We start from the raw sequence: 24668 nt of genomic DNA, 5'->3' as shown, positions 1-24668 counted from the left end.
AGAGAAATGGAAAGATCTAGAAACATTCCCACAGAGCAGCATCTGGCTGGGCTGAGCTGCCTTGTCTAGGGTGGGGTGCTTGCTTTCTAATTTGCCACAGGCCCCACCACTCCCTTTCATCCCTGCCCTACTTCACTCATTTGGGTCTCCCATCTGGCCCCTTAGGCACTCGGGTTTGCCCTAGACTAGGAGTTGGCGAACTTTTTCTGTGAAGAGCCAGATGGCAAACATTTTAGGCTTTGAGGGCCAGATGGTCTCTCACTCTAGTCTAGTCTGCAACTGGAGGGCAAAAGCAGCCAACGCGTAAACGAATGGGCTGTTTTTCACTAAAACTTTATTTACAAAAATAAAAGATTTGGCCCACAGACTGTGGTTTGTGGACCTCTGTCCAAGACCATCATTTGTCCACGGAGCCTTGGACTGAATGCTCTCTTGATTCCCCAGGGCGCGGCAGGGCCTTGGGGAACCTAGGTGGGGTGGGGTAGACTTCAGAAGTCTCTTTCTCAGGCCTAGTGGGCGCTGAAGCACTGGGCAACGGAGGAGGCTGAGGCAGGAGATACCGGGGATGGCAGGACCACCTGAAGCCATTATCTCATCTTAGGTAACGCTGATCCCTGGGCTTACTCAGGAGCCACCAGCTCTCAATCTCTGGGGCATCAGAATCACCTGGGGCACTTGTTTCAAAACTCTTGGGCCCCTGACCCCAGACCTTCTAGGAGGTTCAGTGAATCTGCACTGGGGGTTAATCAAGTCTGTTCTCGCAGGAGGCCAGGATGGCCTTGGTTCCAGATCTCCACATCTTGGCAGAATTGGAGGCTGTGAGAGACGGGAGCTCGATGACTCTTTAAATGAGCCAGTGCCGTCCTTCTGCAGACAGTCTGTAGAGAGACCTGACTTGCCCAAGATCACTCGGAGCTGGTGTCACTTTTCATCTCGGGTTTCTGGCAAGTAGTGGCGAGCGGAGGGGTTGCAGGTGAGGAGACACTGAGCAAGCGTCACATGGATCAGCCAGATAATACTTTTTGCTTTTTGAGAGAGGTTCTTCTCTGCCTCATGTGCGTCCAGCTCTGGAAAGATGGCGGCCAAGCCGAGGGCTGAGACTTAAGTCCTCTGTTTGGCAGGGAGGAGGGAGGGGGCTGGTGCCGGCCCCCCACGTTTGGGGCTGGGGCCTGTGTTCTTGTGATAGGCCTCGGTCCCATCCTGGTGCCTGAGTTCCTGCAGGGAGGAAGCAAGAAGCTGGAGGATGCAGCCGTGCCTATCTCAGGAAACCAGGGAGGCGGGTGACTGGGGAGAGCAGGCTTGGGGGCTGTGTGGAACGCTGCCAAGTCCACATTTATCCTCATACCAGACGTCATTTCTCATCTCAAGCACAGGCTTTGAGGACCTATTGGGTGTGCAGAAGGGGACACACAGCTGGGGGTTGGTAGTGATGAGGGCACTCCTGAGTCCTGGGGACAAATGCTAGTTCCAGGGTACAGAGGGACTGAGTCCAGCACCCTCGCTCACCACCACCATGCAGGCTGGAGGGGAGCTCGTGGTCAGAGCCCCAGCTGGGAAAGGAGAGAGTTCCAGAATGTTCCAAGAGCCTGGCCACAGGCTCTAGACACCAGGCCCTGGAGACGCCCGACTCCGAGTGCCCTTCGAGAGCTGGGGAGGGTGCAGGATCCGGGGAGTAGTCTGGAGCTGGGGACCTGCGTCCTCTCAGTTCTATCGTGAGGGCCGTGGGCCCCGCCGGGAGGTGTCAAAGCAGCAGGCACAGGCGGTGTTGTTTCTGCCGCTGTGCTTTCTTCAGAGCACTGAGGGCAACTTTGGCGGCCTCTCGGAAGACGTCCTCCACGTTCTCCCGAAACTTGGCAGAACATTCCAGGTAGAGGGCAGCTTGGATCTGCTCGCAGGCGCTCTGGCCCTGGTGGGGGGAGGGGCCGCGATTAGACGAGGGGCCTGGAGCATGCGGTCTCCTGTGAGACCCCTCACAGATTTGGGGGCTTGCTGGGGGCGGAGGCCTCGGTGTGGGGACGCTTCACCCCAGGGCCAGCACTCCCCAGTGTGTGCGGATGGACCATGAAGGCCAGTGTGGTGTGGCCTGTGGGCTGTAGCTGCTGGGAGCTCTGTCCTGGCCTCCTGCCCACGCTTCCCCTGAACTCAGGCAGAGACGGGGGCTGACTTCAGCCGAGAACTGGGGTGGTGTGTTGTGTCTGCCAGGCCTGTGAGGAGAGTTGAAGGCCTCAAGACAAAAGGGCTTCCTACGTGCTTCTCTCCCCTGCTCTTCCCGAAAGCGCAGTTAGGGCAACTGAGCTGGCTATTAGAGTAAAAACAGTATTTCTAACACAAATTTATTAATGCCTGTTCCTTTTTATTAAACTTCATTAGTTTTCCTTCGTGTTCCTTTTATTCTGCCATGCCTTACCCAGAAGCCCGCAGGGTTTGGTCAGGCTCATGAAAGGAACCCTGCTTTCCAACGCAGGCCTGCCCTTCCAGGCCTCTGGGGAGATGGGACAGGGTGGTGGTTAAGGGCTCAGGCTCTGGGGCCAGAGCGACTGGGATGGGATCTTGGCTCCACTTCAGGTTAGCTGTGTGACCCTGGGCAAGCTACTTAACCTCTCTGAGTCTCCATCTCTCCTCTGTAATATGGGGGGCGCTAATAGTACCTGCCTCAAGGTTATAAGGATTACATGAGGTAAGTAATGTAAAGTGCTCAGGCAAGTGGCCTATCATTATTAATATCTAAAAATTATTATTCTTAACCCCGGCAATCCAGTGGTTAGGACTCGGTGATTTCACTGCCGTGGCCCTGGGTTCAATCCCTGGTCAGGGAACTAAGGTCCTGCAAGCTGCTCGGGGCGGCAAAAAAAAGAAAATCATTATTTTTAGAATCCTGCTGGCTTCAGCTCCCGAAAGGCTGCTAAGGCACACCAAATGCAGAGGCCAAAGACCTGGGAGGCTTTCTGGCCATGGCTGTGTCCTGGGCTCCTGGCGATGGGGTGCAGCGGAGCGGGGCGGGGGAGGGGCCCCTGGCCCACCTGCGTGTAGGTGATGGGCTCCAGCTGGGCCGCCCGGAGCTTGCGCAGCTGCTCCTTGTCTTTCCTCAGGTCTGTCTTGCAGCCAACGAGCAAGATAGGGATCCCACGGCAGAAGTGGGTGACCTCCGGGAACCACTGTGGAAGGAGAGGGCGGGCATCAGGGCTGGGGCCCCGTCCGTAGCCCCTCCTCCAGAGGCAGGCAGGCTGGGAGAGGGGCCTTACCTTGATGAGAACGTTGTCATAGCTGGTGGGGTTCATGACGTCATAGCAGATGAGCACGAGCTGGGTGTTCTGGTAGGACAGGGGCCGCAGCCGGTCATAATCTTCCTGCCCTGAAACCAGACAGCAGGTGGAGGTCAGGGAGGTACCACTTACTTCTCTACCTGAGTCCCCTGTCTGGACTCCGATGCATGAGGGGTTGGGGGTCTCCTGGGCAAGAGACTCTAGGCCTCGGTTTCCCGTCTGTAAACCAGAGGTGGCGGGCTTCCCTGGTGGCGCAGTGGTTGAGAGTCCGCCTGCCGATGCAGGGGACACGGGTTCGTGCCCCGGTCCGGGAGGATCCCACGAGCCGCGGAGCGGCTGGGCCCGTGAGCCATGGCCGCTGGGCCTGCGCGTCCGGAGCCTGTGCTCCGCAACGGGGGAGGCCGCAACAGTGAGAGGCCCGCGTACTGCAAAAAAAAAAAAAAAAAAAAAACAGAGGTGGCAGCCCGCAGTCCTACACGAGATAAAAGCCATGCAGGGACTTCCCTGGTGACACACTGGATAAGACTCCACGCTCCCAGTGCAGGGGGCCCAGGTTCGATCCCTAGTCAGGGAACTAGATCCCACATGTATGCCGCAACTAAGAGTTCACGTGCCACAACAAAGGATCCCACGTTCTGCAACTGAGCCTGCCTGCTGCAACTAAGACCCATCACAACCAAATAAATAAATATTAAAAAAAAAATAGCCATGCAGTGATCAGAGATAGGCCTGATTGCAGGGTAAGTGCTGGAAAAACTGCTAGTAATCATGCCAGTGATGATCACCCCTCCCTCCCATCCTTATCCCTGGTGCTCAGGTTAATAGCGCAGACTCTGAAGCCAAATCTGAAGTGAAGCCTCCCCTCCCTGAAGTTTCAGACCAGTGGGGTTGGGTAGGCCCAGGACACTGCAGTCAACCGTGGAGTGCGCCCCCCGCCCCCCCTCCCGCCGGCTGAGAGGTGCATGGCCTCTGGTTGAGCTCCTCCTGCCATTCCTGCCAACACTAGGAGGAGGGTGGGGGCATGCTAGAGGTGACAGACCGTGCGCCCATCCAGGTCCACTCGGCACAGTGGCTGTCAACCCCTCTGCATACCAGACTCACCAGGAAGAACTGACAACTTCTGACACTCGGTCCCTCCCAGCACCACCTGAATCAGAACCCAAGGCTGGGCTTGGGCGACGGTTGGTTTAAAAAAAAAAACTTTTTTAGTAATTTTTTATATTGACAATTTCAAACTTACAGAAAAATTACAACAGAGAGCACAGAACTCCCTTACTCAGATTCACCGAGGCCTTACGTTTTGCCCACTTGCTTTATCTGTATATATACACTTTGAATCACGTGAGAAGGAACTGCAGACCTTCGGCTCCCCCGCCCCCGCCCCCACCCCCACCCCCGCCCCCGCCCCCACCCCCACCCCCACCCCCACCCCCACCCCCACCCCCACCCCCACGGGAGAGTTCCTATGCGGTTTTTCTAAGAACAAGGACGTCCTCTCACCTACTCAGGACAAGTATGAAACTCAGAAACCAACACTGACATTGTACTCTTCTAATCCAATCCATAAGCTGTATTCAGATTTCACCAATAATGTCCTGTAGTATTTTTTCCCTAGTTCAGAAGCAGGCCCGGGATCACACACTGTGCGTGGTTGTCATGCCCTATTTTTTGTTTAAAACTACCACAGTGAGAACTGAGAGTCTTTCAGGCCCTATGGCGACCCCTGGCCCCCTCTGCAGAAAGACCCAGGCGGTGACTACCTTCCAGGGAACACAGAACTCAGAGCCCAGGAATTCCTGCCCCTTCCTCTAGCCTGTGGGTGCCAGGGAGGTGCCACCTGCCCTCTGATCCCTCCGTGCCAAAGGCCTCTCAGGACAAGCAGCCTCTCCCAAGAGCACAAACAGGACACATCCTGCTCCCAGACCCCTGCTGATGACAGGACACGGCCGCCATCTCCTTTCCCACTGGCCCTCCTCAGCCCAGGGATCCTTGATGGTGTGCAGTGACTGGGAACCCAGATCTAATGATGGCTGGGCCGGGAGGACTGTCTGTGCTGTCACTCAGCCAAAGTTCCCTCAACACTGGAGAAGGGGTGAGGGGTAGTCAGGGCCCCGCAGACTCAGGCCCTCCTGCCCTCATTACCAGAAAGCTGGAGAGATCCTTGTAAGATGGTGGGAAACCGGCCCAACGTGCTCTTCCAGCCCATCTCCCCTTCCCATACATGTCCCCTCTCCTGACCTTTGTCCACATCTTTCTGATAGGGTAGTCACTAGCCCCATGTGGCTATTTGAGTTAATTAACATTAAAAATTCAGGTTCTCCGTTGCATTGGCTACATTTCAAGTAATTAACTGCCCCACGGGGCTAGTGGCTACCGTAATGGGCAGTGCGGGTGTGGAACATCTCCATCATTGCAGAAAGTTCTGCTGGATGGCATGGCACTATCCTCATCCAAGCCACCGTCAGTCTTCTGTGCCACCTCCTCCCTGGCCTCCTGCTGCCCCTCAATCCATTATCCACCTGGCAGCTGGATGGATGGTAACACAAGTAAAATCACACCCCTCTCCCCTCAACTGAAACACCTTCAGTGGCTCCCTACTGCCCTTTGCAGAGAATCCAAGCCCCTCCCAGTGGTCCACATGACCCTGCTGCCCACCAGTCTCGACTTCATCCCCCTTCCTCCTGCCCCACTCACTCGCTGCAGTACAACCAAGGCAGCCTCCTTGCTGTTTCTCAAACCTATCAAGCTCTTGTGCCACACCTGGAATGCTTTTCCCTCATTTTTTCCCCCATTTCCTTCCTAGCATTTCATTTGTAAACATTCAGACTGACCATCCACAGTATTTCCTTTTTCAAGATACTTGCCTTCTCTCTACTACTTACTGGTAATGCCACCTTATACGTCACACTTTTTCTTTTGGCGACCGCGCGGCCTTGGGATCTTGGTTCCCCAACCAAGAATTGAACCTGGGCCCTTGGCAGAGAAAGCCCAGAATCCTAGCCATTAGGCCACTGGGGAACTCCCATCACACTTTTTAGAGTGCCTTTGCCTATAAATGATTAAGAAACCTTTACAGGAACTTCCCTGGTGGCGCAGTGGTTAAGAATCCACCTGCCAATGCAGGGGACACGGGTTTGAGCCCTGGTCCAGGAAGATCCCACGTGCCACGGAGCAGCTAAGCCCGTGCACCACAACTGCTGAGCCTTCGCTCTAGAGCCCGCGAGCCACAACTACTGAGCCCGCGAGCCACAACTACTGACGTCCACGTGCCTAGAGCCTGTGCTCTGCAACGAGAAGCCACCGCAGTGAGAAGCCTGCAAACCGCAATGAAGAGTAGCCTCCGCTCACCGCAACTAGAGGAAGCCTGCGCGCAGCAACGAAGACCCATGAAAAGAAAAAGAACAGCAAAGACCCAACGCAGCCAAAACAAAGGAAACCTTGACAACAACCACCTGCCTGATGTGCTAGTCAGGGATCTTATGAATACTCCCATTTACATATAAAGAAACATGAGATGTGAACTGACCCCTCTGAGGTCACCGAATCAGAGCCAGGCCTGACTCCACATTCATTCAAGTCCAAGGCCAGCGTTCCTTCTGCTGATACGCAGCAATGCTCTATTCTGCTCTGTAGTGTGCAAAAACAGGTTCTGGGCCTCTACGATGTAATGATGCGGCTCAGAATTCTGGCCTCACATACACTCTGATTCCCTTTTAGAAACACGGCAGGAGGAGACAAGCAGTTGTAAAATGGGGCTACGGTGTTCTGACGTCTCCTCCCATCTTGCCCGGCTGATTCCTCAGAGAGGCCTTCCCTCACCACGCAAAGTCCATCCACAGCCTGTACTCACACATTTGTTTACCGCCTGTCTCCCGGGAGACTGTAAGCACCCTGAGGGCAGGGTCCATGTCTGTCTAAAAATCATTCCTGGCACAGGGTAGGTGTCCAGTCACTATTGGCTGGTGGGTGGTTGAGAAGTTGTTCATCTCTTGTCAGACTTAGCAGAGACGAGGGCTGAGACATGCCACTGGGCTTTGCAATTAGGGCCTGTGCTGACTGCAGCAAGCTTGATGAGGGCGGAGCCAGACTGCAGTGGGTTGAATGAGGAAGTCAGACCAAGCCTGCTCCTGGCTCAGGGCCTCTCCCTTGCTGTTCCCTCTTCTAGAAGGCTCTTCCCAGGTAATAGCATGGCTCACTCCCTCCTTTCCTTCAGGTCTCTGCAGAAATGTCACCTCTTCCAAGAGAACTTTCCAGACTGCTCTGAAACAAGAGCCTCCTTTGCAGTCTGTCCCATGACCAGCTATGGCTTTATTTTTCTTCCTAGCAAGTATCACTACCTGACATCACAGTTGTTTTTGTTTGTGGGGGGAGATGTCCCTCATGAGCACGTAAGACCCTGAGGACAGGCCATCTCTGTACTCCTCACTGTTAGATCACCTGGCGCACACAGGCTCTATAAACATTTGGGGAATGAACGAACGAACAAACGAGCCGGTGAATAAAGTGGAATAATCATCTCTATGGCTTTCAGGTTTGCAAGGGCATTTCACTTCCATCACCCGTTAATTTTTTTTTTTTTTTTTTGGCCGCACCTCGCAGCGCGCGGGATCTTAGTTCCCCGACCAGGGATCGAACGCGTGCCCCCTGAAATGGAAGCGCGTATTCCTAACCACTGGACCGCCAGGGAAGTCCCACCCGTGTTAATTTAAGCAGTCGCCCCCCCACACACCCCCCCGGGAAGCTGGGCGGGCAAGTTCTTCCTGTTAGGAGCCCACGTGGCTGGGGGTGGGGCTGCAGGTTTCAAGGTCACTGACAGGCTCCCTGTGAGCTGAAGCACCAACGCGGTTCCCAGCTCCAAGGCCAGTTTCCTGCCCAGACGCTGTAAAAGCTCCAGTCCTCCCGGGAAGCCTTCCTAATTGGGAATTAATCTCTGGACCTCAGTTTCCTCATCTGTGAAATGCGTATGTGAGGAGCAGGTGAGCCTCGATAATAACAGTAAAAATGGTTAGTATCAACAATATTTATTGGCAGTGCTCTCACTCATCACATGCCAGGCCCCATTCAAAGCCCTTTACCTGCATAGACTCATCACTCCTCACTATGATTCCTCACTACTGGCTACTGTTTTTGTTTTGTTTTGTTTTGTTTTTGTCGAGTCATGCAGCTTGTGGGATTTTAGTTCCCCGATCAGGGATTGAACCCAGGCCCTTGCCCGTGAAAGCGCGGAGTCCTAACCACTGGACCGCCAGGGAATTCCCACTACTGCTATTGTTATCACCAATTTACAGATGCAGAAACTGAAGCACAGAGAGGTGAAGTGACTTGCCCAACGTCACACAGCCAAAGGGAAGCTTCATAAAGGACAGAAGACCATAGGTAGAACTATTGGGGTGCTTCTCTCTCAATCCACCCCAGAGGATAGGGAGCTGTCCTCACTCTACAAGCCCCAACCCTGACCCAGTGAGGAAAGGCTGCCAACAAGGGGATCTTGAGAGGGAGGGACTCTGGGAGAGGATGGGTAGCCAGCCCAGATCCCATCATCTCTTCCCAGTTCTCTTTTTTTTTTTTTTTTTTGCAGTACGCGGCCTCTCACCTTGTGGCCTCTCCCGTTGTGGAGCACAGGCTCTGGACGCGCAGGTTCAGCGGCCATGGCTCACAGGCCCAGCCGCTCCGCGGCATGTGGGATCTTCCCGGACCGGGGCACGAACCCGTGTGCCCTGCATCGGCAGGCGGACTCTCAACCACTGCGCCATCAGGGAAGCCCCCAGTTGTCTTCTTGACTTGACTGTGCCTGGCTCAGCTTTCCCCAGGAGTTCAGTGTGAGCCTCCACATAGGGACCACGCCTGCAGACTATGGACTTCTGGGTGCTGTCGACCTCATGGCTCCTTGGGAGGAGTGGAGTGTCCTGGACACCCCACCCCTATGAGTCAGGAGAGCCAAGCTCCACTCAGACTCATTTTCCATGATCTTGGCACCTTCCCTCTCTGGGCCTCAGTTTCCTTATCTGAAAAAGGGGGTGATATTGGAAGTAAAGGACTTGTAGGCTGAGCAATGCTGGGCAAAGGTGTGGGCCTGCGGTTACTATTGAAATAGAAACTGAATGGGGACCTGGGTGGGGGATTCTAACCGCAGATCTTGGGACCCACGAGCTCTAGGAGGCCTCCCATCCACTAGGTGATACAATTACCCTCCCCATTTACTCACAGTGATGCCCAGGCTTAAAGGGGGCAAAGTCATCTGCCCAGAGGCGAACAGGGGTCCCACTCTGGCCTCTGCAGATGGGCTTGAGAGGTTAAAAAAGCCCCCCGAGGGCTTCCCTGGTGGCGCAGTGGTTGAGAGTCCACCTGCCGATGCAGGAGACACGGGTTCGTGCCCCGGTCCGGGAAGATCCCACATGCCGCGGAGCGGCTAGGCCCATAAGCCATGGCCGCTGAGCCAGCACGTCCGGAGCCTGCGCTCCACAACGAGAGAGGCCACGACAGTGAGAGGCCCACATAACGCAAAAAAAAAAAAAAAAAAAAAAAGCCCCTCGGGTTATGTGCAAAAGGACACATTTGCTTCTGGAGAGGAAAGGTCTTCTGATCCACAGCTCCCCCGGAAGCTGCCCATCTTCCTGAAGCTGGCGGTGCCGCAGGGCCTGAGGAAGTGAGGCTCATGCGAGCGTTATTTCCTTTGTGGGAAGCTCTGCCATGACAGTCATCTTCCCGGGGGCATGGTCTCTAAGACCTGGTGCCGGGTAGAGGAGAGGGTGTCATTGGGCCACAGTGGTCCCCAAATCTGCCAGAGGACATCTACAGGGCACGTGGTTCCCATCTCTGGCCGGGGTGTTGGTCAGGGGAGGGAGGGGTGCAGGCAGCGTGAGAAGGGGAAGCTGCCAGAAGAGGAACCCACTTTTACTAGTGCTACTGGGGCCCGCCCACCTGTGTCTCCTAACCACGGTCTGGAGCTCAGACCACGCATGCGCCATAGACCCACAGCGTCAGCTCCCCCGCCTCCAGGGCTCCTGGCTCCTAGGCACCCCTCTTGTCCGTGATTCCTGTCTCAGCGACTTCTTTGCGCCCCACTTTTCCTACTGTTCCCATCTCTGGCTGGGAAGGGGACCACAGCTCCCCGACCTCCCGGGGCAACTCCAGCCAGTCCTGTGATGCCCCACCCCAAAGCCCAGATAGCTCTGTCTCCGGTTGGTGTCTTAACATCCCACCTCGCCCCCACCTCCCCTCTCTCTGCCCAGGAAACTTCAGACTTCACCGCAGCTTCCTGCCTCTGAGGGTGTCTGGGCAGGCAGATGAGCTGCTAGGGCAATGGGTGCTCACAGCGCCCGCCCCCTTCACCTTTGCGCACTGCACTGAGAGCTCCATCACCCCTCCATCCACCCTCCCGCCGCAGTGGTGTCTGTAACTGCTTCCGCAGGACGGAGACAAGTAGCCAGACTCTCCTCCCACACGGACCCCTGTGGCTGAGGTCCTGGGTGTGGAGAAATTCAGCCTCTCGGGGGGGGGGGGGGCACCCCATCCCACAGCTCTGAGCACCACTGGTTGGCTGGAAAGATGCTCGCTCCCCTGCCCCCCACCTCCCACCATAGGGTCTAGCCCATCAGGTTCTAGAACCTTCTACCATAACCTTTACTAGACTTGGGGCTTCCCTGGTGGCACAGTGGTTAACAATCTGCCTGCCAGTACAGGGGACACGGGTTCGAGCCCTGGTCCGGGAAGATCCCACATGCCGCGGAGCAACTAAGCCCGTGCACCATAACTACTGAGCCTGCACTCTAGAGCCCGTGAGCCACAACTACTGAGCCCGCGAGCCACGAGTACTGAAGCCTGCATGCCTAGAGCCCGTGCTCCACAACAGGAGAAGCCACCGCAGTGAGAAGCCCACGCACCGCAACGAAGAGTAGCCCCTGCTCGCGCAACTAGAGAAAGCCCACACAAGCCCACACGCAGCAACAAAGACCCAACGGGGCCATAAATAAATAAATAAACAGATAGATAAATAAATAAATAAAACCACCATTACTCATCTCTACCTGGGCCACTCCCTTCACCCTGTCTCTATCTTTTTCTAGTTGATCACCTGGCCATTCTTTCTGCCACTTTCTTCGGATATCTGTCCACCCCAGAGAGAGAGACGAATCTCATCACCTTTATCACAAAGGACCTTCTCCAGGGGTGTCTCTGCACCCAGGTTTCTTTTTCATTCATTCATTCCACAAGCCTCGCTCTAGGACAAGCACCACGCTGGGCACTGGCGTGTGGAAGAGGAGTGACCCAGGCTTTCCTTCATGCTCCTCCTGACAGTGGGGCTTCCCAAGTCACAGCGGGACACCCTTGAGGGAACAGCCACGTTTCTTCCCCCCAAAATATCCCTCCTGGGCCGTCCTGCTGACTGTGAGGCCAGTCTACTCCCCCAGGGATGCCACTGAGAGGTTCAAACCCCAGCTCTGCTTTTCTGCCGCCTGGAACAGTCCTGCTGGGAAAGCAGAGGGTGGGGGCCGGCACAGAGCTCTGCAGGCAGCGGGTTCAAAAGAATAGGCTTGGGCTGGGGCCTGGGCCTGAATGGCAGGAGGTTAAAAAATCACAATGACAGTGAGCCCTTTGCAAAAGCCAGGCCCTGCACTAAGTGCTGCATGTCACATGAATTTGATGTAATCCTCACAACTATTTTAGCCTTGATTACAGAGAAGGAAACTGAGGCCTAGGTGCCCCCACTGACACGCAGCCAGGGGGGCCAGCATCAAAGCCCAGGTCTGACTCCAAAGCATGTGGCAGGAAGCTGTGGACAGGTAATCATCGCCCTGAGTGGTCACTGCTCCTGGTGATTTGGGAAGGAGCTCTCCCCATCCCTCCCACAGTAGCTCTTAGTGAAAATCATTCCTTATACCAAGTAGAAGGTTTCCAGAACCTCTACAGGACAATCTACGCTGATAAGTTCTTTGAGCATCTTTCTCTGGGTGAGGCCAGAAAGACCAGAAGTGATCCTTACTCTGGGTCCGATGAGGGAGGCTGCGGTGAAGCCCTGAGGGCAGAGGAAGGAAGAGAGTGAAATCTTCCCTCTGACTCTCCCTGCCCCACCAGCACTCCACCCACAAAGTGGGGTTAATGAACCTGCCCCCACCTGGGTCCCGGACAGGAAACATGTGAAACTGAAAGTGTCCCAGACACACCACGATTTTTACTGCTCTTGTGGCCACGCCCTTGGGAATTCCTCAGACGCCTTTGGCTTTCCCAGTTCAAGGGGCTGGAGGCATGGCCCTGTTCTGGGGGCAGCCCTGCAGGGCCCTCATCCAACAAGAGAGGGCCCTTAGAGGCCACTATAGGGGGGACACACCCATATGGCAAAGTCAGGAATGAAGGAGGGGTTTGGGGCTGGGAGAGGCCCTTTCCTGAACCTCTCCAGAGTGGAATGAGAGATGTTACTGGCAGCCTTATGGAGCGGTGGGCAGGAGGGGGTGGTCCTGGATTTTGGCCCTATCCAAGACCAGCTGGAAGACTTGACCTCATACATACAAGGCTTGGCCGACAGGGGAAGGGACACCTGATGACATAGTCCCCTGCAAATTACTGAACACTGAGTCACAGAGGCTGGGTGAGGCCCCAGCTGGGATCCTGAGCTTTGCTCCCCAAAGTTGATTCAGCCCAGAGGGGCGTCAGGGCAGGATGGAAGCTCCCCAAGGGTACCAGTACCAGCAGTGTTACCCAAATCCTCCCGTTGGCTGTGCTCCTCCACCCATCCCCCAACAATAGGAACGCTGATGACTGTGACGCAATTAGCATAAATACACTTGCCTTAGGAGCTGCAGGTGGCAGAGAGAACCTTATTTTGAACGTACATTCCCTAGAGCTCTGTTCCTTCTTCAGTGCCAGGAAGAAACAGAACTGTAGCCACAGAATCCTAGAACCACAGGCTCAAAATTATAGACCATAGAATTCAGAGTCATGCACCATAGTCCATGGAATTCCAGACACATGGGACTCAGAATGTGTAGCTCTAGGGCCCTAGAGCCTCAGGGCTGTTGGCCACAGAATCCTGGAGTCACAGGCTCTGATCTATAGCCCAAAGTATTCTAGAACATAGGACCCAGAAATGCAGCCCACTGAACCCTAGCACCAGGGGACTCAAATCTGCAGTCCACGGAATCCTAAGAGACCACAGCATGTAACACGAAATCCTGGAACCATAATAAGCAGAAGCAAAGCCCACGGTTTTCTAGAGCCATAGGAGAGGAAGGAACCCGTGAGCCCTCAGAACATCAGCGCTAAGAGGGTGGCTCAGGAACTCACCTCTTCCAAATACCCTCCTTTTACAGATGGGGCGCCTCTGTCGGCCTCCAGCACCACCCAGTCAGGCGGTGGTCAACCGGTTCCCAGCCAGCGCCCCTCCGCGGCCTCCAGGAGTGACGGGATGTCAGGGCCCCGGGAGAGGCAGAAGGGCGGGCGGGGATGCCCGGCGGGGAATGCCCCTCAGGGGAAACGCTCCTGGCGGACCCTAGGACCCTCGCCGCGCAGACGCACTCACCGGCGGTGTCGTATAAGTTCAGGGTCACCTCCTTGCTGCCCACGGTCACGCTGGCCGTGTACTTCTCGAACACGGATGGGGCGTAGTGCTGTCGGAGAACGGGCAGTGTTGGTTCTTAAGAGGTGCGGCGGGGACCCAGGGTCCGACTGGATCCCCACCCCCACCTTCACCCCATCCGGCTCAGCCCCCCTCACTCTGCTGGGCTCTGGAATTCCCGAGGGGGCGCCCCGGGGTGACGGCCGCCTCTCCGTGCGCAGGACGCCAGGGACCTGGGGTCCGGGTTCGGGGCGCAGGCTGAGGTCTGTCCCTCACCCCCAGTGGTCCCAAGCCCGTCTCCCTCGCCCCCAGCCTGCTTCCAGCCCCCCGGCGGGCCTCACCTCGGGGAAGGACCCCTGGCTGTACACCATGAGCAGCGAACTCTTGCCGCAGCCGCCGTCGCCCACAACCACGATTTTCAGCTGCTTCTTGCCCGGGCCCGGGGCGGCAGTCGGGGCTGGGGCCCCAGGGTTGTCCATAGCCGGGAGCAGGCAGCACTGGCGGCGGCGCCCTGAGGAGAGCGCTAAGGTTGAGCGACCCGGGGCGGGCGGGGCGCGGGCTGGCCCCTAGGGCGGGGCTAAGAGAAGCCCCGCCCTCGAAGGCGGCACCTCCTCCGCCAGGCAGCCAGCCGGGGTCGACCTCCCAGACTATTTCCTTCCTGCTAGGCTCTCGGCCCAGAGTCTTCACCTCTCATTCCCAGGGAAACTGAGGCAACTGAGAAACGGAGTGCTCAGCGGCAAGCGCAGCTCCCATCTCTCCTGCGAGTCACGGCGCCCCCCACACCCCAACCAGCAAGATCTGATAGTTTCCGCCCCTTCCCGCCTGGCACCCTTGATTGGCAGTCTCTGTCTTCAGGCAGGGACCCTCTGATTGGCCGACTCGGCCTCCTCCATCGGGCAGGGTCTCTTTGATTGGCGGACTGCCCCCCAGCCCTCGGGTTCGAGGAGCCTTGGTCTCAAGCTCTGGGAAAAGCCCCCCAGCTTCTCCCCGCCCCAACTATGTGGCCTCGGGGAAGTCCACTCTGACCTGTTTTCCCCCAGAAGGTAGCGTCGGTGGTTCCAAGAAAGATCCTGGCATAGGGGTCCTGTCTGCCCACGTGGTCTGGCCCTATGGGAGTGAGCCCTTGTGTGGGTTGGGGAATAGCGGTTCCGCTTACCTATCACCTCACCTCCCAAAGGTGGAGATCTGGCGCCCTCTGCCGAGCGATGGCCTCGGCGCGGCAACTTTGGTAACAGGTGAGTGGCCCCAGAACCCTTTCGAGGGTTGGCCCCAAACCAAGCGGGCGGGAACCTCTTTCTAGCAAGGCCCAGAGGCGTGGGAACCAAGCAAGACGCCGTCGAGAAGGGGAAGGGGAAGGTCAAGGTAAATCTAGTTGAGATCAGCTGGGCCCCCTTCCGTCCACTTTGGAGACTGATAACCCTGCTCCCACCAAGAAATTTGTGTTCTCCAGCCAGCAGCCACATATCCTTCATCCCAAGCTTTCTCCTCAACCCCCGGACCCAAACTGCTATTTACTGAGCATTCACTCTGGCCAGGTACTATCAGGGCGTCTGGGCAAAACCACCCCTGCCTCCCACCCCTTCCCTCCCTTGGACTGTCTTTTGCACAAACCAGGCCAGTGGTCAGGAGTGGCAGAGGGACCCCCAGGATCAGGCATGTACCAGGCAGGCACTGGGACATGGCTAGGTGAGAGAGCAGAATCTTTCCCAGCTGGGGTAGGACATCTGAGAGTTTCCTCAGAGAAGGGCTGGCAGGATTCAGGATCTTCTTGCCCTCATCCCACCCAGAAGATTCCCCACTTTCAGGTACTCAGCAAGGATCAGGTAAATTTTACTTCGGAAAGGAAATCGTCAACCTGGCACCATAAATGCCAGGTCAACGTTTTCAGAGACTGCAAGGCATAATCTGACCACCAGATGGCAGCAGAGACTGCCCCAGGAAGCCCCCAAAGAGCCCAGAGCTGGGAAGAGAAGACCCAGCTCCAGGTTCTTAAGCGGAAAGCCCTACTCTGTCACCGGGCCAGAGGGCATCTGCTGGGTCAAGCACCCCTAGACAAATATACAGCAATTCATTCATTCCTTCTTTGCAGCACACGTTTATTGAGAGGCAATTGTGTTCCTGCCTTTGAGGAACTCAGTCCTGGGGGAAGCAGTCTAAAGGAGTCTGCGAGACGAGAACAATTCAGACACCGGAGCCCCCGTGGGGTTCAGAGGAAGTTGAGAGCTGGGCAACACATGAACTAAGCTTGGCAGTGCTGGCAGGAAGGGCCAGTGGAAGTAGGATGGGTACCCAGCCTGAGTAAATGCATGGTGGCTGGAAACCCCATCAGGTTTGGCAGTGGCTGGGGCATGAGGAGGGAGACCAGACATGGTTGTCAAGGTGGTGAGGGTTAGATCACAGGGGCCTGGCTATCAGGCTCAAGATGGGTGTCAGACAGAGGCTCTGAACAGAGGAGCCCAGCCAAAGCTCTTTCCGGTGACCAGGGGGGAGCTGTGATTGGCTGGTGAGGACAGAGCTGGGGCCATCTCTACACAGTGGCAGCCTGGGGCTGGCAGAAGAGGAGGGGGAGGAAGCCATCACTCAGGGAGAGGGAGGATGGAAGAGGGCTTTGAGGGAGGGGAGGACCACTTACCTTTGAGCCAGGCACAGGCCTGACCTCACATCAGATACCCTGAAGCTCAGGGAGTGACTGGGAGAGTAAGACTACCTCATCTGGGAAGGGCCTTGAGAGAACTCACTTAGAGTTTGCCCATTCTGAGCAAACTGTGGGAACTGCTCCAGCCCGTAGGGAGAGGGCACTTAACTTTTCCTCAAAATCCTCAGACCTCGGTTTCCACCTTTTCTGTCTAACTAATGGATTTCAACTTATAACAGAAAAAATGACTTACACGAAAGCAGGTCTTCCCAGGCCGGCCCAGGTCCAGGCAGGACAGCTGACACTGGCCCCAGCCTGCCCACCCACCCCTGCCTGGCTGCGAGGCTGGCACAGAGCCCCAGCCCCACCCTGCCTGGAGCGTGTTTGATTTGGACCTGGCTCCAGTGGTGGTGTAGGGGCTGGATCTGTAGCTAAAAATACCCGGCAGCCAGGCTAGCTGCTCGGAGCTTCCTTGGAGGTGCTGTGCCAGGGCAGGCCAGCTGAGGCACTGGGAACACCCACAGGCCCGGGGAGCCCTACTCCCTTACCTGCAAAATGTTCCGAGGACCCATGCCATTCTTCTATTCACCAGGAATTCCTGGAGAGATTTAGGAGGGTAAGAAAAAATTCTTTAAACTGGTTCTTGCCACAAAGCTGTTGAGACACAGAAGCCTAGGGGAGCTGGCAGGTGGCATCTGCGGGGGTGAACTGATTTGTGCTCACATCTAGGCCTGGGATCTAGTGAGGCCAACTGACCACAAGAGAGAAGTAGGGCCAGATCCACTTCTGTCTTGTCAGGGCAAGGTCTGGCCAGCACAGGTCAGGACGGGGACGTTAACGACAATGCTAATGGCTTCCACTTCCCTGGTGCCTCAGCATACTCTGGGAGGTCACTACACACCTGAGGGGTCATCCACCCCACGTGAGACAGAAGTAACTGACCATCCTCTGGGGCCCCAGGGATGGGAGGTGGCCCAGCGCAGCCTGGGGGATCAAGGCTGTCTATCCCTGTCCCAGGACTCTCTCCAGGCTCAACATGTGGTGGTGGGCTCAGGGGAGTCACCACCAGAGTACAAAGAGCTACCTCCACAAAGCCAGACTGAGAGACAGGTCAAAGGTTATCTGCCAACCTCCTCCTCCTGATTCACAGGAGAGACCACGACTCCTGGAGGGGTAGGAACTCATCGAGGTCACTGGCCAGATGGAGACAGCACTGGACCCAGGCGGCCTCTGAGATGGCAGGGTGCCCATCTCCACAGTCCAGGCAGAGGTTCAGTTTCCACCCAGGGGGTCCAAAAGGTCGTACTCCACGCCTCGGCTCTCGCCCAACGGGCCGGAAGGGGCGGGCCCCTGGAGTCCAGTAGGAAGGCAGGTCCGGCCACCTCCGGCCGCCCTTCCGCTGGCGTGGCCCTCTCCAGGCAGGCTCCACCGGCTGGGCGCCAGGAGCAGCCCCGCCCCGAGCTTGCTGGGCGACCGGTGGGTGGAGCCACGCTCTCGGCAGAGGAACCAGTCTGAGGACTGATAGGCTGCCCCGCCCCTCCCTTCACCTAGGAGGTACTGGCGTGCCAGACAAAGAAATTAGAAAGGGGGTGAAAAAAGGAAGCGGGGAGGGGTACGATCCTTCCAGGTCATCGGGACCCCTCTCCCTTCCAAGAATCACACCCGGACCACAATGGAGCGCCTCATTGTTCCCTAATTGGTCCGAGGGCGGGAGTGGAGGAACTGGCTGTAACCCTCCAAGCTGCTGCTGGGAGGGAGAGGTTTAAATCAATTATTTAACTATCCAACGCCCACGGGAGATAAAGACCCCAGCCCCGTGGAGCCCCAAGGGCTCTATCAGAAGGGATGCAGGACACCCTCAGGGGGCAGAAAGGTCACCTGAGAATCCAGGGAGTTGAATGAACTCATCAATGGCAGAGCCGAATTTAAACCGCCGGAAGGAGGGAAAGGCTCGTATGATACTAATAATGTGAGCCTCGCCAACTTTTACAAAGTGCTCACCCTGGGTAGGGGGAAGGGAGTCTGGTGCCAGGTGTGGTCGGCTGCACCCCTTGCCCCCCAGCAAAAGACAGCATGGACCAAATCCAGCTTATCTGGAGACCCTCATGGCGCCAAGGCATGACAGCCAGAAGGACCTAAGAGTACCACGCTGGTTACTTTCAACCAAATAGCTTTCCCAGCTCCCAGGCGGTGACGCCAGCAGACAGCTAGCACTGGCAGGAGCCCAGAATAACCCAGCAGCTGGGGCTAGGGGGTGCCATGCACACAGGTGCTGGGCTGGAAGACACCTGGAATCTCATCCTGACTGCCGGTGATGACCTCCTGACCTTGGGTGAGTCACGTTACTCTCCGGGTGGGGGGAACCCCCCAAACCATGACCCATCATGGAACAACAGCCTGTGGACTTGAGGAAAAGCCACCATCCCAACTCACACACTGGAGTAAAAATGGAGCTGGCTCCCAGCCTGCAGAATGTCAGCCTTCCCCTTTGCCCTGAGGCTGTGCCACGTGCTACGAGGTGGGCTGGTGGGGGAGGAGCTCTCGGACAGCCCAGCCCCACCCCCCGCAGCCACCTCCGAAGGGGGGCCAACTGGTGTGAAGCCTGTGAGGCCGGCCCCCTTAATCGCACTTAATCCGCCCTCCACCCTTTACTGCAGGCTTCATTATCATCACTTTACACAGGAGACTCGCCCAAGGTCAACCAGCACAGGGGAGAGTCAAACCCACAGCTGCCTGCCTTAGAGCCTCCCTCGATTAAGCACCAACACGCCCCCAACAAAACCTCTGGGTCAAGCCCTACGGCTCCCCCAGTCCTCACTCCAGCCCCCAAACTGAAGGACGGGATAAAAGTGAGCAGAGCCTATTAGACCCGGAAGTCAAGCCTCGGCCCGAACGGGGGAGGCGGCGCAATCAGCAGCACCTGGACCCAAATGGCTCATCAAAGTAATCACAAACTAAAGATCACGTGGGAGAGGGGTCAGAGATCAAGGGCCGCACTGTCTCCAGCTGCGGAGCTTCCTGGAGATAAAGAGAATGGGAAACTGCATGCTGTCAGCTTGCGTAAGGAGAATAAGGAGAGAGCTGCCATCTCTACGAAGCGACACCTCCGCACCAAGAAATAGTTCGGGGTTCCAAGAGCACATGCTTGGATCCTCACAACACCCCAGGTGTTACCTGGCCCAAAGGTTCTCAAAATGTCTCCACAAGGCAGCATCAGCATCACCTGGGAACTTGTTAGAAATGCAAGCTCTCAGGCCCCACCTACTGAATGAGAAACTCAAGGACCGGGCCTCGGAGTCGATTCTAATGAGCCACCCGTGTGATTCGGCTGCACACTCAACTTTGACAATCACTGACCCATCTGTGCAGATGGTGAAACTGGGGCTGAGGATCTGTGCTGCTTACGCAAGGTCACAGCAGGTGAAATGGCTAGCCAGGTTTCAAATCCGGGTTTCTCCCGTTCTACAAACAGGGCTTTTTCTTTTCTTTTTTTTTTTGGTGGGGGGGGGCCTGGGTGAGGTGGAATCGTGGGAATTCCCTGGAAGGGGAAGAGTCAAGAAACCTCTTTCTTAAAGAAAGCTGGCCCAGATCTCAGGTCTTTCTGTTCTTCACCTCCCTAGCAGCCAGACATCAGAGGGGAAGAGGCCAGCTCACACAGTCACCCCACACGCCCCCAGCGGAGGCCGGAAGGGAGGGCCAGGGCCGGGCCCGGTTTCCTGGCAGCTGCCTGTGTCTTTCAGAAGAGGCATCCAGGGCACTCCACCCACCAAACACACAACTGGGAAATATTGGGTTGGCCAAAAAGTTCGTTCGGGCTTTTGTAAGATGTTACGGGAAGACCCGAACTAACCTTTGGGCCAACCTAATACATGCAAGTGCAGCCTCTCCTATGCTCCTAAATATGGCAAAGAATTGCACGCCCCAAACTCCTGACAACGGAAGCTGACAGGCGGGGATGGATGGACCAAGCAGGCCCAGCAGGCAGCCGATTTCAGTCCCACACATCTGTGGGGGGGAAGGGCTGCAGAACCAGACTAGCAGGTTTGGGGTGCCCGCCCTCCCTGGGCTCCAGGCCAAAGCCCCCCAAATATCTCTCGCAGGCTGGGAAAGGGCTCACACCTACCTTGGTGGGAGGACTGTCAAACTAGGCCTGCTTCTGTCCAAAGGAGGACGGTCCACTCTGGGGGTACCGGGCCCCTTCTCCGGTCATGATCCTGGGGGGAAAAATCGGAGAGTGTTTTAGGGCGTCGATGGCCACAAACCGGATACGGTCTCCATGAGGGAAGGGGAGCCTTACAAATGCCTCTCCCCCCTTCCCAGCTGCCAAGGCAGTCCTCACTCCAGAATGAATAGGAGGGGGGTGTGGATGAATCACCAAGGTTCAGCCGGGGCGCCGAGCAGCAGGCGGCGGCTCATCTGCATTTCCAAAGGCCCGCCCCGTCCGCATCCCCTCCCCCAGGAAGGGCCGGAGATGCGAGGGTTTACCCCAGAGCCCTCCGCCTCTGGGGATCCCGGGGAAGGCCCGCTCGGCTTTCCCAGGCCCCAAACCCCACCCCACCTTCCAGAGCGCCGGCTGGCCGGCTGTGCCTGGACGGCCACCTAGGGACGTCGGCGGCCAGCGTGAGGGCCTCACGCCCCAAGTGGGGACAAAAGGGGCCCACCTGCCCCTCGGGCTCGGCTATCAAAGGGCGGTTGGAAGCCGGACGTGGGCGCCGAAGCTCGGGGTGGGCAGCAGGGACGGCCTGGGATCAGGGCCGGGCCGCGGGGAATAAGTCCACGGCCTCTGGAGGAGCCGGTCGGGGTCAGGGGGTGGCCTCGAGGCCCCGACTGCCCCGGTGGCCCTTTGCTACTGGCTCCCGCGCGGGAGGGAAGAGAAAAGACCCCGCGACCGCGCCGGCCTCCTCGTGCCCCCGGGGGCCCCCAGGTCGGGAGCGGGGTCCGAGGACGTTGCGGAACCCGCGCTCTTCGTCGAGGTTTCCCCGGGCCAGGGGCGTCCCCGCAGGCGGAGGCCTGGAACGCGGGCGGCGCCGCGGCGGCCTCCCCTCCCCCCACCCGCGGCCCCGCCGCCTCCTTCCCTCCTCCCGCCTGGCGCGCGGCGGCCGCCACCGCCCGAGCCGCGGGCGGCGCGCGAAATGGCGCCCGTCTGACCGCCTCGCCCGGCAGAGGCGAGCGCGAAAGCCGCGGCGCGCGACGCCCCCAGGCCTGCGGCCCCCAAAACGGCCTCCGTGACCACCCCTCGACCCGGGGCGCTGTGTCCTGCGGGCTCTCGGGGCCCGGCCCGGCCGAGGGGCCGCCGCCTGCTCCGGGCTCCCAACGACAACCGGGAAAGGAGGGAGGAAGGAAGAAAGCGGCCGCCATTAGCCACCCGCAGTCCCGCCCTGGCTCCTGCCCCGGCCTCGGCCTCGGCCCCGGCCCAGCCGGCGGCTCTGCTCTGAACCTGAAAATAAAACTCGTGTTTGGGAGGGAGGAGCGAGCGCGGCCGGGAGCACAGGCAGCGCTCGGGCTGCAGGCGGGAGAGATGCTGCGTCATGGTGCCAACATGGACGCCGGCCTTTTGTCCTTTTTCGCTCAGGAAGCGCAGGCGCACCCCGGAGCCCCGAAAAGCCGGCTTCGGAGGGCGAGACCCCCACAATCAAAAGGGAAAGAGACCCCAGGCCCGGAAGGAGAGGCTTCCTCGGCTTTTGTGCCCCCATTCCCCAAAGCACTTCAATTTCTTCTCCCCCCAAGGCTCAGACCTAGAAAAGCGAGGACGAGCGCAGGCGGCTCCGTGGATGCCCCACGTCGCTGGGGAGACCTTCCTCTCGCCTCCGGGGCAGAAGGGGCAAAAGGGTCTGAAGAGCCCTCCTCGTTCCCACCCCCCCACCCCTCCCGATCCGGCTGCCAAACATGAAGCTCCTGAAACCTTCTCCCCTCAGCTCCCAAACATTTGCAGCCCTTGGCCTGCTCGAAAAAACATTTCCTCGAAGGGGTAAAAGGCAGTTTTGTTGTTGTTGTTGTTGTTGTTTTTACTTACCCGCTCAGCCCGGTGCCATGGAGTCTGGAAGATCAAGCTGGGCGGAGGTTTTGGAGGTGTTATTGTAAAAAATATCTTTTAGGGGGATTGTTTAGTTGGGAATATTTGGAGTAGTGGTGGTGTCTTTTTTGTTGTTGTTACCTTTTTAAAGTTACACTCTCATGGCATTTTCAGCTCCTTCCACTTCTGCAAATTTTCCAGGGTTGGGTTGGCAAAAGGCGGCTTCGCTGAGGACTGTTTACTGCTCTGGATATAGCAATGGTGTGACCGTCATTAAGAGACAAAAGGCGAAAATACACAGTCAAATCAAACAAAAGGCAAAAGACGCACCGGCCATCCCAACCACCATAGAAAATACCCCCGAGTTAACGATGGTGTTTGGCTCGAACCAGCTAGGACTTGTTTTCCAGTTTTAATCTAGTTTCCTGTGACGGCTTTAGTCTCTTTACACAAAGAGGTCTTCCTTTCCCTCACCCACCCCCCCTACCAAGACGAGAAAAACAGAGATGTTTTTCTTCAAATAGATAGATTTTCAAAGAAAGTGTACATGTTACTGGGAAGAAAGCTGACTAGCATTTATTGCTATAAACATTTTCAAAAGCTTAAAGCTAAAACCCTAGCTGTATAAAAGCAAAATCGTCTAAAAGCATTTTAACTGTTTTATGTTAGACAAGAGCGACAAAGACATACATGCAGATGAAGGTTCAGAAAATTAAGGACATCTCAGCAACATTAACAATGAAAACTGCACTGCGTAAGGACAGAATGGACTGGGTACTTACAATGTAAAAGGTTTTTAAAAAACTTAAAAGAGTAACGACTGCTTACAATTTTTTGTTGCTGCCATTTCGCTAGTCCTAAAACTATACATTTAAAACATTACCTTGTTAAAAAGAGAGCAGAAGGAGTTAATAAGATGGCCAGGTTTAAGTGTTTAATAGAGGAAACTATATATATATAAAAATTTATTGTTCAGTCAAGAGAATACAGATTAAGACAGCTCCAAGCTCCCCCCACCCACCCAAGAAAAAAAAAAAGAGGAAAAAAATTAAATATGTCGTTTACTTAGGTTTTTTGGAATTCAAAATTGTTAACTGCTGACATTAATGGTGTGCTATGACCTAGTTATACAAGACAAAGATGGATTCCAAGTCATAAGGAAAAATCCAGATCTTTTTAAAAAGTCTTCTTCATTCTTCCAATTGTGAGTCCTTTAGCCTGTTGACAAATGTTAAACACAACACTGAGGCGTCCTGAACTGGATGGTGGAGTCAAAGGAAAAACATTCCCCATTTGCAACAAAGGAAAAACCCACTTGGCCATTTAATTCCATTGCAGAAAAATGGCTCCCCTCATCTGTTGGCCTCTCCTTGGTGTCTGATGAAGGATGTTTTGAGAGCAGCGTCTAATAACTCAAGCCCTATAGAAGCCGCGCGCTGATTGGCTGCCGCACCCTGCCGCCCTGCTCCAGCCAATTACCTACCCACGGCCAAATTACAAACCCCGAAAAGAGCCCCAATGTGAAATACACCACCACGAAGCCCCAGCGAGGCGACTTCCTCGCCTCGGCCGCCCGACAGGAGAGGCAGAGGGGGCTACAAACGCGTCCTCGCGAAGCCCGGGAGCCTTGGAGTTGAACTCACAAAATGGAAGCCGCGCGCTGATTGGCCGCCGCCACTCCCGGACCTTTAATAAAGAAAGGGGAAGGAAAGATAAATGCAAAAAAGGGGGACTCTCTCCTTCGTCGGTGACTGGAGGAAGGGGGGGTGCGGGGAGAGAAGCATGTGTTCACAATTACAGGGCGCTCCTCTCCAAAAATAAAAACAGAAAAAAGCTTCTATCACCCAGGTCCAGGCAAGGGCTGCATCCTCCCAGGAATGTGAATGCTAATTTGGTTAAAATCCTGGTTTCCCTTCCCCAGCTCCGCTCTGGGGGGAGGGGGTCGCGGGGCAGAAGAGGAAGCCGGAGCCGAGATACCTCGATTGCAACTCGTCTTGGAGCCTCCTTGCCGCCCCTCACGGCTCCCAGCGTCCAAACACACAATCAGACACACACCCCAAAACCCAGCCCTTTCCCCTGAGCCCCCACGCGCCCACCTCCGGTTTTGGCAGTTTGGAAACAGTTTTGGAGGCCCCAGGCGCACGCCGCGGCGGCCGCGGCTCGGAGGGTAACCCCAGCCGCGGGAGGTAGAGCTCGGGGAGACCC

The 24668-nt window shown here is 56.5% G+C and overlaps 1 protein-coding gene across 5 annotated transcripts; it reads right to left on the bottom strand.

Moving 5' to 3' along the window:
* Positions 1 to 700: 700 nt before the first annotated feature.
* On the bottom strand, positions 701 to 24385 carry RHOF (ras homolog family member F, filopodia associated). 5 transcript variants are annotated; one of them, XM_060027995.1, is made up of 10 exons: positions 24107 to 24385; positions 22605 to 22709; positions 20574 to 20664; positions 16999 to 17048; positions 14842 to 14922; positions 14157 to 14326; positions 13780 to 13867; positions 3243 to 3352; positions 3021 to 3155; positions 701 to 1906 (listed from the first exon to the last, which is right to left on the bottom strand). In XM_060027995.1, exons 6-10 carry the CDS (start codon positions 14292 to 14294, stop codon positions 1742 to 1744), a joined length of 636 nt encoding a protein of 211 aa, XP_059883978.1. In that variant the 5' UTR covers positions 14295 to 14326; positions 14842 to 14922; positions 16999 to 17048; positions 20574 to 20664; positions 22605 to 22709; positions 24107 to 24385; the 3' UTR covers positions 701 to 1741. The 5 variants fall into 5 exon arrangements, with proteins under 5 accessions (XP_059883978.1, XP_059883976.1, XP_059883979.1 ...); XM_060027993.1 differs by lacking the exon at positions 24107 to 24385 and adding an exon at positions 23779 to 24079; XM_060027996.1 differs by lacking the exons at positions 14842 to 14922; positions 24107 to 24385 and adding an exon at positions 23779 to 24079.
* Between the last annotated feature and the right edge of the window lie 283 nt (positions 24386 to 24668).

The sequence above is a fragment of the Delphinus delphis genome, chromosome 13 (genome assembly GCF_949987515.2).
Source record: "Delphinus delphis chromosome 13, mDelDel1.2, whole genome shotgun sequence".
In the NCBI taxonomy this organism is placed as follows: Eukaryota; Metazoa; Chordata; class Mammalia; order Artiodactyla; family Delphinidae; genus Delphinus; species Delphinus delphis.
The sequence above is the reverse complement of the archived record's forward strand: the minus strand, read 5'-3'. Positions and strand labels throughout refer to the sequence as shown.